A 15057-nucleotide genomic window follows, 5' to 3' on the forward strand; every position below is an offset into this window, starting at 1 on the left:
CAATGGTGGTTCTAATAAAACCTCCTTGAATCAAGATAAGGTACACAGTGGCATACGATGATGGGTTCTAATAAAACCTCCTTGAATCAAGATAAGGTACACAGTGGCATACGATGATGGGTTCTAATAAAACCTCCTTGAATCAAGATAAGGTACACAGTGGCATACGATGATGGGTTCTAATAAAACCTCCTTGAATCAAGATAAGGTACACAGTGGCATACGATGATGGGTTCTAATAAAACCTCCTTGAATCAAGATAAGGTACACAGTGGCATACGATGATGGGTTCTAATAAAACCTCCTTGAATCAAGATAAGGTACACAGTGGCATACGATGATGGGTTCTAATAAAACCTCCTTGAATCAAGATAAGGTACACAGTGGCTTACGATGATGGGTTCTAATAAAACCTCCTTGAATCAAGATAAGGTACACAGTGGCATACGATGATGGGTTCTAATAAAACCTCCTTGAATCAAGATAAGGTACACAATGGCATACGATGATGGGTTCTAATAAAACCTCCTTGAATCAAGATAAGGTACACAGTGGCATACGATGATGGGTTCTAACAAAACCTCATCGAATCAAAATAAGGTACACAGTGGCATAAGATGATGGGTTCTAATAAAACCTCATTGAATCACGATAAGGTACACATTGGCATAAGATGATGGGTTCTAATAAAACCTCCTTGAATCAAGATAAGGTACACAGTGGCATACGATGATGGGTTCTAATAAAACCTCCTTGAATCAAGATAAGGTACACAGTGGCATACGATGATGGGTTCTAATAAAACCCCATTGAATCAAGCTAAGGTACACAGTGGCATACGATGGTGGTTCTAATAAAACCTCCTTGAATCAAGATAAGGTACACAGTGGCATACGATGATGGGTTCTAATAAAACCTCCTTGAATCAAGATAAGGTACACAGTGGCATACGATGATGGGTTCTAATAAAACCTCCTTGAATCAAGATAAGGTACACAGTGGCATACGATGATGGGTTCTAATAAAACCTCCTTGAATCAAGATAAGGTACACAGTGGCATACGATGATGGGTTCTAATAAAACCTCCTTGAATCAAGATAAGGTACACAGTGGCATACGATGATGGGTTCTAATAAAACCTCCTTGAATCAAGATAAGGTACACAGTGGCATACGATGATGGGTTCTATATGATGATAATGTCCATAAAAATCGTATCATGAAACTAAGGCAACTTTCGAAAGTTGCTCTTCTTAAAGCCATTGGACCCTTTCGGAACAGAAAAAAAAAAAAAGTTCACAGATTTACAAATAATTTACAGGGTTTACAGAAGGTAATGGTGAAAGACTTCTCTTGAAATATTAGTCCATGAAATGCTTTACTTTTTGAGAAAACGGTAAAACAATATAAATTCTCGTTAACGAGAATTACGGATTTGTTATAAACACATGTCATGACACGGCGAAACGCGCGAAAACAGGAGTGGGTTTTCCCGTTATTTTCTCCCGACTCCGATGTCCGATTGAGCCTAAATTTCCACAGGATTGTTATGTTATATATAAGTTGTGATACACGAAGTGTGGGACTTGGACAATACTGTTTACCGAAAGTGTATAATGGCTTTAACATAATTATATGCGTGTTTTTGGTCTTCTTTATGTAATAATCATGCCTCCATGTAGAAAGAAGTCCGTAGTTTGTTAAAGTTTTCAGACACTATGTGTCTTGCATCAAGACAAGGTACATAACGGCATACGATGATGGCTTCTAATACACCCTCCATGAATCAAGATAAGGTACATAGTGGCCTCTGGTTATGGCTTCTATACATCCTCCATAAATAAAGATAAGGTACAAGGTGGCCTGTGATGATGGCATCTAACACATCCTCCATGAATCAAATAAGATACAAAGTGGCCTGGGGTTATGGCTTCTAATCATCCTCCTTGAATCAAGATAATGTTCATTGTGGCCTGTGATGATGACTTCATCCTACATGAAGCAAGATAAGGTACAAAGTAGCTTGTGCTGACGTCTTCTAATACATCCTCCATGAATCAAGATAAGGTACATCGTGGCCTGTGATGATGGCTTCTAATATACTCCTTGAATCAAGATAAGGTACATAATAGCCTGTGATGATGGCTTCTAATACATCCTACATGAATCAAGATAATATACATAGTGGCATGTGATGATGGCTCCTATACATCCTCTTTGAATCAAGATAAGGTACATAGTGGCCTGTGATGATGGCTTCTAATACATCCTCCTTGAATCAAGATAATATACATAGTGGCATGTGATAATAGCTTCTAATATATACTCCTTGAATCAAGATAAGGTACATAGTGGCGTATGATGATGGCTTCTAATAAATCCTTCTTGAATCAAGATAAAGGCCCGGTCACACAGGCCCCGATAACGAGAACGAAAACGAGAACGATAAAAATGCACGCTCGCGATTGGTTGAATTGCTCCACGCAGAATACGCCCACGCCCATTCAACCAATCGAGGGCGTGCATTTTTATCGTTATCGTTTTCGTTCTCGTTATCGGGGCCTGTGTGACCGGGCCTTAAGGCTCATTGTGGCGTATGATGATGGCTTCTAATAAATCCTCCATGAATCAAGATATGGTATATCATGGCATACGATGATGGCTTCTAATAAATCCTTATTGAATCAAGATAAGGTACACAGTGGCGTATGATGATGGCTTCTAATAAATCCTTATTGAATCAAGATAAGGCTCATTGTGGCGTATGATGATGGCTTCTAATACATTCTCCATGAATCAAGATATGGAGTATCGTGGCATACGATGATGGTTTCTAATAAAACCTCATTGAATCAAGATAAGACATATTTACATTGATCAAGAAATGACGCAGTTTGTGAAACTGCTGCTGCTATACAAATAACTTACAGGGTTTACAGAAGGTGATGGTGAAAGACTTCCCTTGAAATATTTTTCCATGAAATACTTTGCTTTTTAAAAAAACATTAAAACAGTTATCAATTCTCGATATCGTGAATAATAACGGATTAATTTTAAACACATTTCATGACACGGCAAAACGTGCGGAAACAAGGGTGGGTTTTCCCGTTATTTCTCCCGACTCGGATGACCGATTGAGCCTAAATTTTCACAGGTTTGTTATTTTATATATAAGTTGTGATACACGAAGTGTGGGCCTTTGAACAATACTGTATACCGAAAGTGTCCAATGGCTTTAAACACAGTCATGTGTGGCATTTGGACAATGTGGGCATTTGGACAATACTGTGCGATTGCTTTAAGGGTGGAGATGGGGATGATCAGGATAATGGTGATTTAATGATCACGCCTACATTTCGAAAAAATAAAAAAGTTTTTGTCCCCCCTATTTTTTTTGATGTGGTAGCTGACTTTACGAGTCAACCACGCTGGTTTCGATGTATCTTGGTCTTGGTGCAAAGGGCATGTTTGCTGACGTGCTCGTTGGTGCAACTTGACACCACACCTTATTAGTCATTGGCTGAACTTGTACACGACATTATAGGACTTAAGATATGATACTAGCATTTTAATGTCAAATCAATCATGAAATCCGTGGGTGATACATTTATTATCCCCAACGCTCCTCTTGATCATTACCATTACCCAAATAAGTTACCCTCATCACCCTGTTCATACCCATCACCATCCTCTATATCATCAGTCTTATCAACCCCTCACCTCCCTGGTTATCGTCACCTTTATCATCAATACTTACCCTGGTCATCCCTATCATCTCGTTTCCCTGATCGCCGCCATCCTTTGCAACCACCGTAACCCTTCCTTGTCATCAATCAACATTCCGATTATCATAATCATCCCCATCGCCCTGATCATCTGCTACCATCACTAATTAGTGATCATTAATCAGCAACCCGATCATTCCCCTCATAATTATCCAACATCGACCTAATAATCTTCTTCATAATCACCCTCATCAACCTGACTATCGTCATAAATTAATCAACCATTACACCTTCTGTCATCAATCTGATCCCCGCCCCGATCATCCTCGATCGTCCTAATCATCCTCATCATAATCACCCCCATCCCCGTCACTACCACCCTGATCACCACCCTGACCCTCCCATCACCATCCTGATCATCCCAATCATCACACTGCTCATCCCAATCATCATCATCCTGATCATCTCATCATCACCCTTATAATCACACTCACCACCCTGATCACCCCATCACAACCCTGATCACCCCATCACCACCCTACTCATCCCAATCATCACCCTGCTCATCCCAATCATCACCCTGATCATCCCATCACCACCCCGATCATCCCATCACCATCCCGATCATCCCAACACCACCCCGATCATCCCATCACCACCCCGATCACCCCATCACCATCCTGATCATCCCATCACCACCCCGATCATCCCAATCACCACCCTGATCATCCCATCACCACCCTGATCATCCCAACCACCACCCCGATCATCCCATCACCACCCTGATCACCCCATCACCACCCTGATCATCCCATCACCACGCTGATAATCCCATCACCACCCTGATATTCCCAATCATCCCTAACCATCCCATCACCACCTTGATCATCCCATCACCACCCTGATCATCCCAATCATAACCCTGATGATCCCATCACCACCCCGATCATCCCAATCACCACTCTGATCATCCCATCACCACCCTGATCATCCCAAGCACCACCCCGATCATCCCATCACCACCCTGATCACCCCATCACCACCCTGATCATCCCATCACCACCCTGATCATCCCAATCACCACCCTGATAATCCCATCACCACCCTAATCATCCCAATCATCCCTAATCATCCCATCACCACCCTGATCATCCCATCACTACCCCGATCATCCCATCACCACCCTGATCATCCCAATCATAACCCTGATCATCCCATCATCACCCCGATCATCACATTCAACACCCTGATCATCCCATCATCACCCCGATCATCACATTCACCACCCTGATCATCCCATCATCACCCTGATCATCCCAATCATCCCTAATAATCCCATCACCACCCTGATAATCCCATCACCACCCTGATCATCCCAATCATCCCTAATCATCCCATCACCACCCTGATCATCCCATCACCACCCCGATCATCACATTCACCACCCTAATCATCCCATCACTACCCCGATCATCCCATCACCACCCTGATCATCCCATCACTACCCCGATCATCCCATCACCACCCTGATCATCCCAATCATAACCCCGATCATCCCATCACCACCCTGATCATCCCAATCACCACCCTGATAATCCCATCACCACCCTAATCATCCCAATCATCCCTAATCATCCCATCACCACCCTGATCATCCCATCACTACCCCGATCATCCCATCACCACCCTGATCATCCCAATCATAACCCTGATCATCCCATCATCACCCCGATCATCACATTCAACACCCTGATCATCCCATCATCACCCCGATCATCACATTCACCACCCTGATCATCCCATCATCACCCTGATCATCCCAATCATCCCTAATAATCCCATCACCACCCTGATAATCCCATCACCACCCTGATCATCCCAATCATCCCTAATCATCCCATCACCACCCTGATCATCCCATCACCACCCCGATCATCACATTCACCACCCTAATCATCCCATCACTACCCCGATCATCCCATCACCACCCTGATCATCCCAATCATAACCCTGATCATCCCATCATCACCCCGATCATCACATTCACCACCCTGATCATCCCATCATCACCCTGATCATCCCAATCATCCCTAATAATCCCATCACCACCCTGATAATCCCATCACCACCCTGATCATCCCAATCATCCCTAACCATCCCATCACCACCCTGATCATCCCATCATCACCCCGATCATCACATTCACCACCCTGATCATCCCATCATCACCCCGATCATCACATTCACCACCCTAATCATCCCATCACCCTGATCATCCCAATCATCCCCAACCATCCCATCACCACCCTGATCATCCCATCACCACCCTGATCATCCCATCACCACCCTGATCATCCAAATCATAACCCTGATCATCCCATCATCACCCCGATCATCACATTCACCACCCTGATCATCCCATCACCACCCTGATCATCCCATCACCACCCCGATCATCACATTCACCACCCTAATCATCCCATCACCACCCTAATCATCCCATCACCACCCTGATCATCCCATCACCACCCTGATCATCCCAATCATAACCCTGATCATCCCATCATCACCCCGATCATCCCAATCACCACCCTGATCATCCCATCACCACCCTGATCATCCCAATCATAACCCTGATCATCCCAATCATCCCTAACCATCCCATCACCACCCTGATCATCCCATCACCACCCTGATCATCCCAATCATAACCCTGATCATCCCATCATCACCCCGATCATCACATTCACCACCCTAATCATCCCATCACCACCCTGATCATCACATTCACCACCCTGATCATCCCATCACCACCCTGATCATCACATTCACCACCCTGATCATCCCATCACCACCCTGATCATCACATTCACCACCCTGATCATCCCATCACCACCCTGATCATCCCATCACCACCCTGATCATCCCATCACCACCCTAATCATCCCTTCACCACCCTGATCATCCCATCACCACCCTGATCATCACATTCACCACCCTGATCATCCCATCACCACCCTGGTCATCACATTCACCACCCTGATCATCCCATCACCACCCTGATCATCACATTCACCACCCTGATCATCCCATCACCACCCTGGTCATCCCAATCATAACCCTGATTATTCCATGGACATAATTATACAGGTACACGTTTGGTAATTGTCAAAGACCAGTGTTCTTTCTTGGTTTATCCCATCCTAAGCATAAAATAACAAGCCTGTGAAAATTTGGGCTCAAATTGTTCATCGAAGTTGCGAGAAAACGATGAAACAAAAACCACATTGTTGGCTGAATATGTGTGCCTACAGATAGGAATACAAGTTTTCTAGCTAGAAATTACTTATTTGTCAAAAAACTACATTACTTTAGAGGGAGTCGTTTCTCACAATGTTGTATACTATCAACAGCTCTCCAATGCTCGTTACCAAGTCAGTTTTTAAGTTAATATTTGTTTTCATAGTAATAACCAAACGTGTACCTTCCCTTTAAAAGATTTATTGCATTTGTTGTTGTTGACGTGTTAGAAAAATGGAGAAGTGCATTAGCAGCGTATTATCATAGCAGCATGGTTAACAATATGGCAAGGCGATGTACGGCTAATAAAGCTCTTAGCACAATACAGTACCTTGGAAACTGTTTATAATGCCGCAAAATTACACTGTAAGCTTCAGATGCCCTAGTTTGGTTTTACTATTGTGGCAATATTCGCTTTTAATTCAATAACACCGTATGGCGCTTTCGACTACATACAACTCATTTTTTCATAACGACTGCAATGTTTTTAAAAGAATAGTTTCAGTAGGTTATGAAAAAGGTTTGCGGTAACATCATGTAATGGGGGTGGTTCTGAAAAGAACCGTTGGTTTCAACTCGACGTTTCGATCAGTATGTTCTGGTCGTCTTCTGGAGTTTCAGTAGGCTTAAAGGAATACGTTGTCTTGGATCGGACGAGTTGGTCTACAAAAAGCGTTCGTAACCGTTTGTTATAAAATGCATATGGGAGTAAAGATGTTGTGTAGGTAGAATACAATGATCTACACAAATACACCTCAAAATTGCGTGGTTTTCCTTTTACATCGTCGACTAACACGGTCGGCCATTTATGGGCCGACCGTGTTTTGTTTTTTGCAACGTTAAAGGAAAACCGTGCAACTCCGAGATATGTTTGTGCTATCCATATGCAATTCGTAACAAACGGTTTCAAACGCTTTTCAAAGACCAACTCGACCGATCCAAGGCAACGTGTTCCTTCAACGGAAGTTACACAAATAAAACATAACAGAAATACATGTTTGTGAAAAAAGACAAACATGAAAAATCTCCATACATTTTTCGTTTGGTTTTGAAATAACATAAAAATGTAATCGGACATTTTGTTTGGTTTTTTTGATCATATTAATTTGTCAATGGGAGTTGTGTTTCTACTCAATTAATGCAATGAATAAATTTAAAGGAACACGTTTGCCTTGGACCGGCGCGGTCGAGTTGCTCTTTAAAAAGCGTTTTTAACCGTTTGTTATAAAGTGCATATATGGTTGGAAAGATGTTGTTAAAGTAGAAAACAATGATCCACACAAATATGCCTCAAAAATGCGTGGTTTTCCTTTTACCTCGTCGACTAACACGGTCGGTCACTTATTTTTGACTCCCATAAATGGCCGACCGTGTTAGTTCACAAAGCAAAAGGAAAACCACGCAATTTCGAGGCATGTTTGTGTGGATCATTGTATTCTACTTTTACAACATCTTTCCAACCAATATGCATTTTATAACAAACGGTTTCAAACGCTTGTTTTAGACCACCTCGTCCGATCCAAGGCAACGTGTTTCTTTAACTGCCGTGACGAGGTCTTTAGGAATCAAAGATTCAATTAAAATTAGTTAAATAAACGTAGATTGCATGTGGTAATATCACTGTTAATAAATTCAAATCGTATTTGTCGTACAGACGTGTGACATCATAACTTTTTAAGTGTTTGATTGCGACAAGGTATTAATATGTTGTATATGTTGACAATTATATATGGTGTTTTAATTGACATCCTATACATAGTTACGCTCATTAGTTTACTCTTCCATAAACGATGACGTACTTTGCAGTTTAAAGGCACTGGGCACTACTGGTTATTGTAAAAGACCAGCCTTCTCACTAAGTGAATCTCAAATGCATAAAATAACAAACCTGTGAAAATTTGAGCTCAATTGGTCGTCGAAGTTGCGAGACAATAATGAAAGAAAAAACACCCTTGTCACACGAAGTTGTGTGCGTTTAGATGGTTGATTTCGAGACCTCAAGTTCTAAATCTGAGGTCTCGAAATCAAATTCGTGGAAAATTACTTCTTTCTCGGAAACTATGTCACTTCAGAGGGAACCGTTCGTCACAATGTTTTATACCATCAACCTCTCCCCATTACTCATCACCAAGTAAGGTTTTATGCTATGATTATTTTGAGCAATTACCAATAGTGTCCACTGCCTTTAATAAAGACTGATGATTGCGTACGTTTTGTAAAAACTCATAATTAACGACAATAAAAAACTGAGCAACTTAACTCACTTGGTACAGCAGCTTTCGAAAATATAAAACAATATTATAGAATTATTACCTCATACGTAATGTGGTTATGGAACAAGATATCAGTTTTTGTCCCGAACAATTTTTAATCTGAGAAACGTTACTGTCAGAAACGTTTCTCAGATTGTGTAGGCCTACTCCAATTACGGATTATTCGTCCAGCGTAGAATTAACCTCTCCGGGTTTCCAATGATATCTCAAAAAGCTTCCTATTACTCAAAAGCTTCCTTATATATAACTATCTAAATCATTGTAAACTTTCATATCCTAAGATACTAAGTAAAACTGTAAACTACTCATAATTTGAATATATTTATAAAACTTTGTAAAAAGTGTAAGTTTAAATGTAGGGCAGCAATAAAATAAATGTGTGCAAATGCAAATACAAATAATAAAAAAACGCTACTACCTTTTGAAATGAAACTTAATGATAATAATAGTAATAATAATAATAATAATAATAATAATAATAATATTTAAAATTTATATTGCGCCCCTTACATACAAACTGATCAGAGGCGCACAACACATGTTGAAAATCACAGAGTGGAAGATAAAGACAAAGAAAAAAGACTGGTCACCAGGCCAGTGCCCAAACAAAAGTATGGGGATACGTCTGTCCCACCAACAGAGAACTAATTAATTACTTATTACATAGGCCTATCTCTGCTGGCATCGGTAATGTTTTGACCTTTTCGGGAGACAGATGCCTCTAACCCTATTCTAAACTAACTGGCAAGGTGACCATAGAAGAAGACATTAAAAAGCGGTTTTAAAAATATAGTTTTTTAAAATTACATTTACCTGAATTTCCACAGGTTCGGTTTTTGTATATAAAATATCTACATTCATAAAAAAAAACCAGTCGAACTGTTGCAAAAAGGCATGGGCTACGTTCCCTCTAAGTTTGAAGACTATACCAACTGCGGACTGCCTCTTTCACAAATTTGTTTTTACAAGAATATAAATATGTATATGTCAACACACATTTTGTTTAAGTTTTGAATTGCCATCTAAAACTTGCGATACCAAACGTCCGATGGGTTGTATTCTGTTACGTGTGTTCTGTCTGAGAAACGTCGACTACATGGGCGTATTAGAAATGGATTACCAGTGAATCCATTTTGATTATAGAACGAATTAAAACGAGATGAGGTAACCGGAAAACAGTTTCAGTTGCCATGGCAATAATCTGATTTATGTCTATCTATACACCGACAATAATCCTATATAGGAGAAGCAGACAGCATTTTGTTCTTCGTAAACATTTCAAAAACCTTGTCGTACAATCAACTTTAACAGCCTAAATAATATCTGTCGCGGGCAATAAAAATGGGGTTTCAAGATCTCAAAAACCACAATGTGAAACTCAAACATTATTGAGTTAAAAAACATTATTTTCAAAAATGATTATTTAAAGACAGTATACACTATTGGTAATTGTCAAAGACCAGTCTTCTCACCTGGTGTATCTCAACATATGCATAGAATAACAAACCTGTGAAAATTTGAGCTCAATCGGTCATCAAAATTGGGAGATAATAATGATAGAAAAAAACACCCTTGTCACACAAAGTTGTGCGCGTTTAGATGGTTGATTTCGAGACCTCAAGTTCTAAATCTGAGGTCTCGAAATCAAATTCGTGGAAAATTACTTCTTTCTCGAAAACTATGGCACTTTGGAGGAGGCCGTTTCTCACAATGTTTTATCTTTTATTTTTTAACCTCTCCCCATTACTCGTCAGCAAGAAAGGTTTTATGCTAATAATTATTTTGAGTAATTACCAATAGTGTCAACTGCCTTTAATGTGAGAAGAACATTACCTGCCTTGTGTGTTTGTACACAAAATGATACCCCTCCCCCCCTCCTCATAATCACCACCACACCCCCATCCCCGACACATCCCTTCTCTAGCCGGCCCTAACAACAACATCGGCAAATACCTACACACCAAAATGATGTAAGAATTGTATCGCAATATTTGCCAACATTCTTGGGAAAACAGTGTATCTGGCTGTTTTATTCTGGATGAAGTCTGACTGCAATCAGCTAAAGTGGACAGTAACTCAACGATTAAAAGCTCTCAAGCAAAAACACCAAACAAATTACTTATGATTAAAGGGTCTGTTAATTAAGTTTGGTATAAAGACTCTGCAAACTAATGGCATAACAAGTTAAGTGTGTTGAAAGTACAGCAGACCTGGAGAGTATAGTGCATTTTAAAGAGACATTTGACTTCGAAGTACTGCGGTTATGGAAAAAGATTTGAAAATTTCTCAGATTGTGTATCCCTGGCCCAATTTCATAGAGCTGCTTAAGCACAAAAATTTGCTTAAGCAAAAAATTCCTTGCTTAGTAAAGTCAGACTACCGGCCAAGACTCAACTGAATTGTTATGCTAAGCAAACAACAGCTAAATACCAGTCACAAGTAATGTATATGGCATGAAATTTTTGCCAGTAACCTGTGTAAAATAAGCGAGCTATTTTCGTGCTTCAGCAAATTTTTTGCTTATAAGCAGCTCTATGAAATTGGCCCCCTGTCAGGAATCATTCTTCCTGGTTGGACATATAGGACACTGCCCCAGATTCTCTGCGATATCTACAAAACTTGACCACCTTTTGAAATGAAATGTCCACATGTTTAGTTTTGATGTACAGATCGAAACTGTTCCAAAACAAAGGTATACTCTTGTCTTTTAAAGGGAAGGTACATGTTTGGTAATTGTCAAAGACCGGTCTTCTCACTTGGTGTATCCAAACATAAGCATAAAATAACAAGCCTGTGACAATTTTAGCTTAATTGGTCATCGAAGTTGCGAACAAATGATGAGAGAAACACAGCCATGTTGGACGAATTTGTGTCCTTTGAGATGGGAATAAAATACTTCTGGCTCGAAGTTTTTTTGTGTTTTTTTTTAGTGAGAAATTACCTCTTTCTCAAAATCTATGCTACTTCAGAGGGAGCCGTTTCTCACAATGTTTTATACTATCAACAGCTCTCCAATGCTCGTTACCAACTCAGTTTTTAAGGTAATGTTTGTATATACTCAGCGCCTTGAGTACCTTGTTTGGTAGATACATGCGCCATATAAGACTTCGATATTATTATTTGTTTTGAGTAATTACCAAACGTGTACCTTCTCTTTAAGGGGAAGTGCATGACTGTTTTGCGAGTCAAATTCGTTCCAATCCTTTAGTATCTCAAGAAACTTATTGTACATTTAGGACTACATGAGAAAATGGATAAAACATTGCATGTTCATTAAGACATTAGTTGTAAATTCGTGCGGGATGATACAGGCGACTCTAATATGAGCATTTTTAAAACACCTTTCTGACAAAATTTATTATATAATATAGAAAGGTTTGCGGTAACACCATGGGCCAATTTCATAGAGCTGCTTAAGCAAACAATTTGCTTAAGCACGAAAATAGCTCGCTTATTTTACACATGTTACTGGCCAAAGTTTCCTGCCATATACATTGCTTATATGACTAGTGTTAAGCTGTTGTTTACTTAGCATTACAATTGAGTGGAGTCTTGGCCGGTAATCTAATTTTACTAAGCAATGAATTTTTTGCTTAAGCAAAATTTTTTGCTTAAGCAGCTCTATGAAATTGGGCCCATGTCATGACTATCTCTAATGAGTTAGGGTGGTTCTGAAAAGAACCGTTGGTTTCAACTCGACGTTTCGATCAGTATGCTCTGATCGTCTTCTGGAGAAAGCTGGACTCTGAGAAATTTATTATCATATATTTAGTTATATCAACAACAAAAATGTGTCAAATGAGTGTTGGTCCTTTATGTGAGCTAGCGGATTTTGAAATAGTTGGTTAGAAGTTTAAAAAAAATCCAAACCGACGATAAGATAGTATGGTCGAAATTTTTAAGTTTGACTGTCGGCCAATTAATGAACAGATATTTAATGAATGTATATTGTTCGATTTAATATAGCTGTGGTGTTTTTTCATTTGTGGGTTGCTGCTTGCTTGCTATAAGTCAATTCGATAACTGGCTTATTTCAAGGCAGTGGACAGTGGACACTATTGGTAATTACTCAAAATAATTATTAGCATAAAACCTTACCGAGTAACGAGTAATGGGAGAGGTTGATAGTATAAAGCATTGTGAGAAACAGCTCCCTCTGAAGTGGAGTAGTTTTCGAGAAAGAAGTAATTTTCCACAAATTTTATTTCAAGACCTCAGATTTAGAATTTGAGGTCTCGAAATCAAGCATCTGAAAGCACACAACTTTGTGTGACAAGGGTATTTTTTTTCTTTCATTATTATCTTGCAACTTCGATAACCAATTGAGCTCAAATTCTCACAGGTTTGTTATTTTATGCATATGGTGAGACACACCAAGTGAGAAGACTTGTCTTTGACATTTACCAATAGTGTCCATTGTCTTTAAAGTGAAACGAGGTTTTGTTTTCATCACAAGTTGAATTATAATTTAGTGGCATAAGACTTTTGCCATTTTGACTCCTGTACCACTGACACTTTTGATGCTGTTCGCTGAGTGCATGTTTTTTTCTTCTGAGCGTGTAACCAAGAACGATTGAAGAAATAGAAATTGACTATATTATGCTGTGACTTGAAGCCTGTGGCGTGCAGCTTACATTAAGCCAGCACATCTACAGGTCATCTCTTACCCTGCCACACTAAACGACAATGTACATCCCTTAATTCGCTGAATTACATTAGCAGGAATTGAGTTTCATGATCACAACACGGGTTCCCATTAAATATGAACACTGCATATATGTAACACTGCGGGCTCTAATTACCGTTTGGTACAATAAAGTTCTTCACCCGTAAGCAATGACCCAACTGAGACGGCCACAAGTTAAAACAAAAAAACGAAAATGAAACTTACTGATGCGGTACGTAGAAATAGCAGGCAAACAAAATATGGCAAGGAAAGTGATTAACATCAGTGGAGAAAGACGCATAATTCCCCGCCGTGGACTGAGTTATTGAGTCGCACGCTACATCATGCCTTGTCACCAGCAGACTTCCCGCGTGTACTGGATGCATGTAGCTCACACCATCTCAGTGCCTTGCCAACACAGCCGCCTTAGTCCACGAATAATGCATTCTCATGTCTGGAAGATCACGGCCGAATCTTAGGATGTTAGTACCTCTTCACACACTCCCATACAATGAAGGTGTCCACGCCAGACTCGTTGGCTTTTCACAATCATGGGTGAGGGTTGTTACGGAGCCGACTGAGGTAACCCTGGTTCACACTGCCGGCCGGCCTCTAGCTTTCTATCCCACTCTCTCTCTCTATGCTACATGCATTGATTAGTGCTCAAACTCCAATAGGCATCTTGTATTTGAAGTATAGTGAGCAATCTCTACGTGTACACTCAGATTGCACCTGCATGATTCAAAAATTCTGTCTTTTACTGTCTTTCAACACAGCCAAAATGTGCAGTTCCTAAACCCTATATCACTCAATAAGAAAATTCTGAAGCTCAGCCCAATAATTTTAAGAAGTTAAATATTAATTCACATTGTTATTTATACAGGATATGAATTATGGAGTGTGACTTTAAGATACGGTGACGGACGGTATTCATACCCCCCCCCCCGTGAGTAGAATCGTGATTTATCAGACATTATTCCTCCATTTGCATTTTAAAGGTGTATACAACAGCTTGACTAACAATCTCATGTTATACACAGACGATCACGTGGTCAGTGCATCCGCCACGTTTCAAGTTGCACTTCTTCTTCTT

The 15057-nt window shown here is 40.1% G+C and overlaps 1 protein-coding gene across 1 annotated transcript in view; it reads right to left on the reverse strand.

Annotated features, from left to right (window-relative positions):
• The window catches only part of LOC139935174 (uncharacterized), a 56038-nt gene extending 41483 nt beyond the window's left edge, over positions 1–14555 (reverse strand). The window contains exon 1 of the mRNA XM_071929646.1: positions 14190–14555. Coding sequence (XP_071785747.1) covers positions 14190–14265 — 76 coding nt within the window. The 5' untranslated portion in view covers positions 14266–14555. The remainder of the gene's footprint in view (positions 1–14189) is intronic.
• Positions 14556–15057: the final 502 nt, after the last annotated feature.

The sequence above is a fragment of the Asterias amurensis genome, chromosome 3, assembly GCF_032118995.1.
Source record: "Asterias amurensis chromosome 3, ASM3211899v1".
In the NCBI taxonomy this organism is placed as follows: domain Eukaryota; kingdom Metazoa; phylum Echinodermata; class Asteroidea; order Forcipulatida; family Asteriidae; genus Asterias; species Asterias amurensis.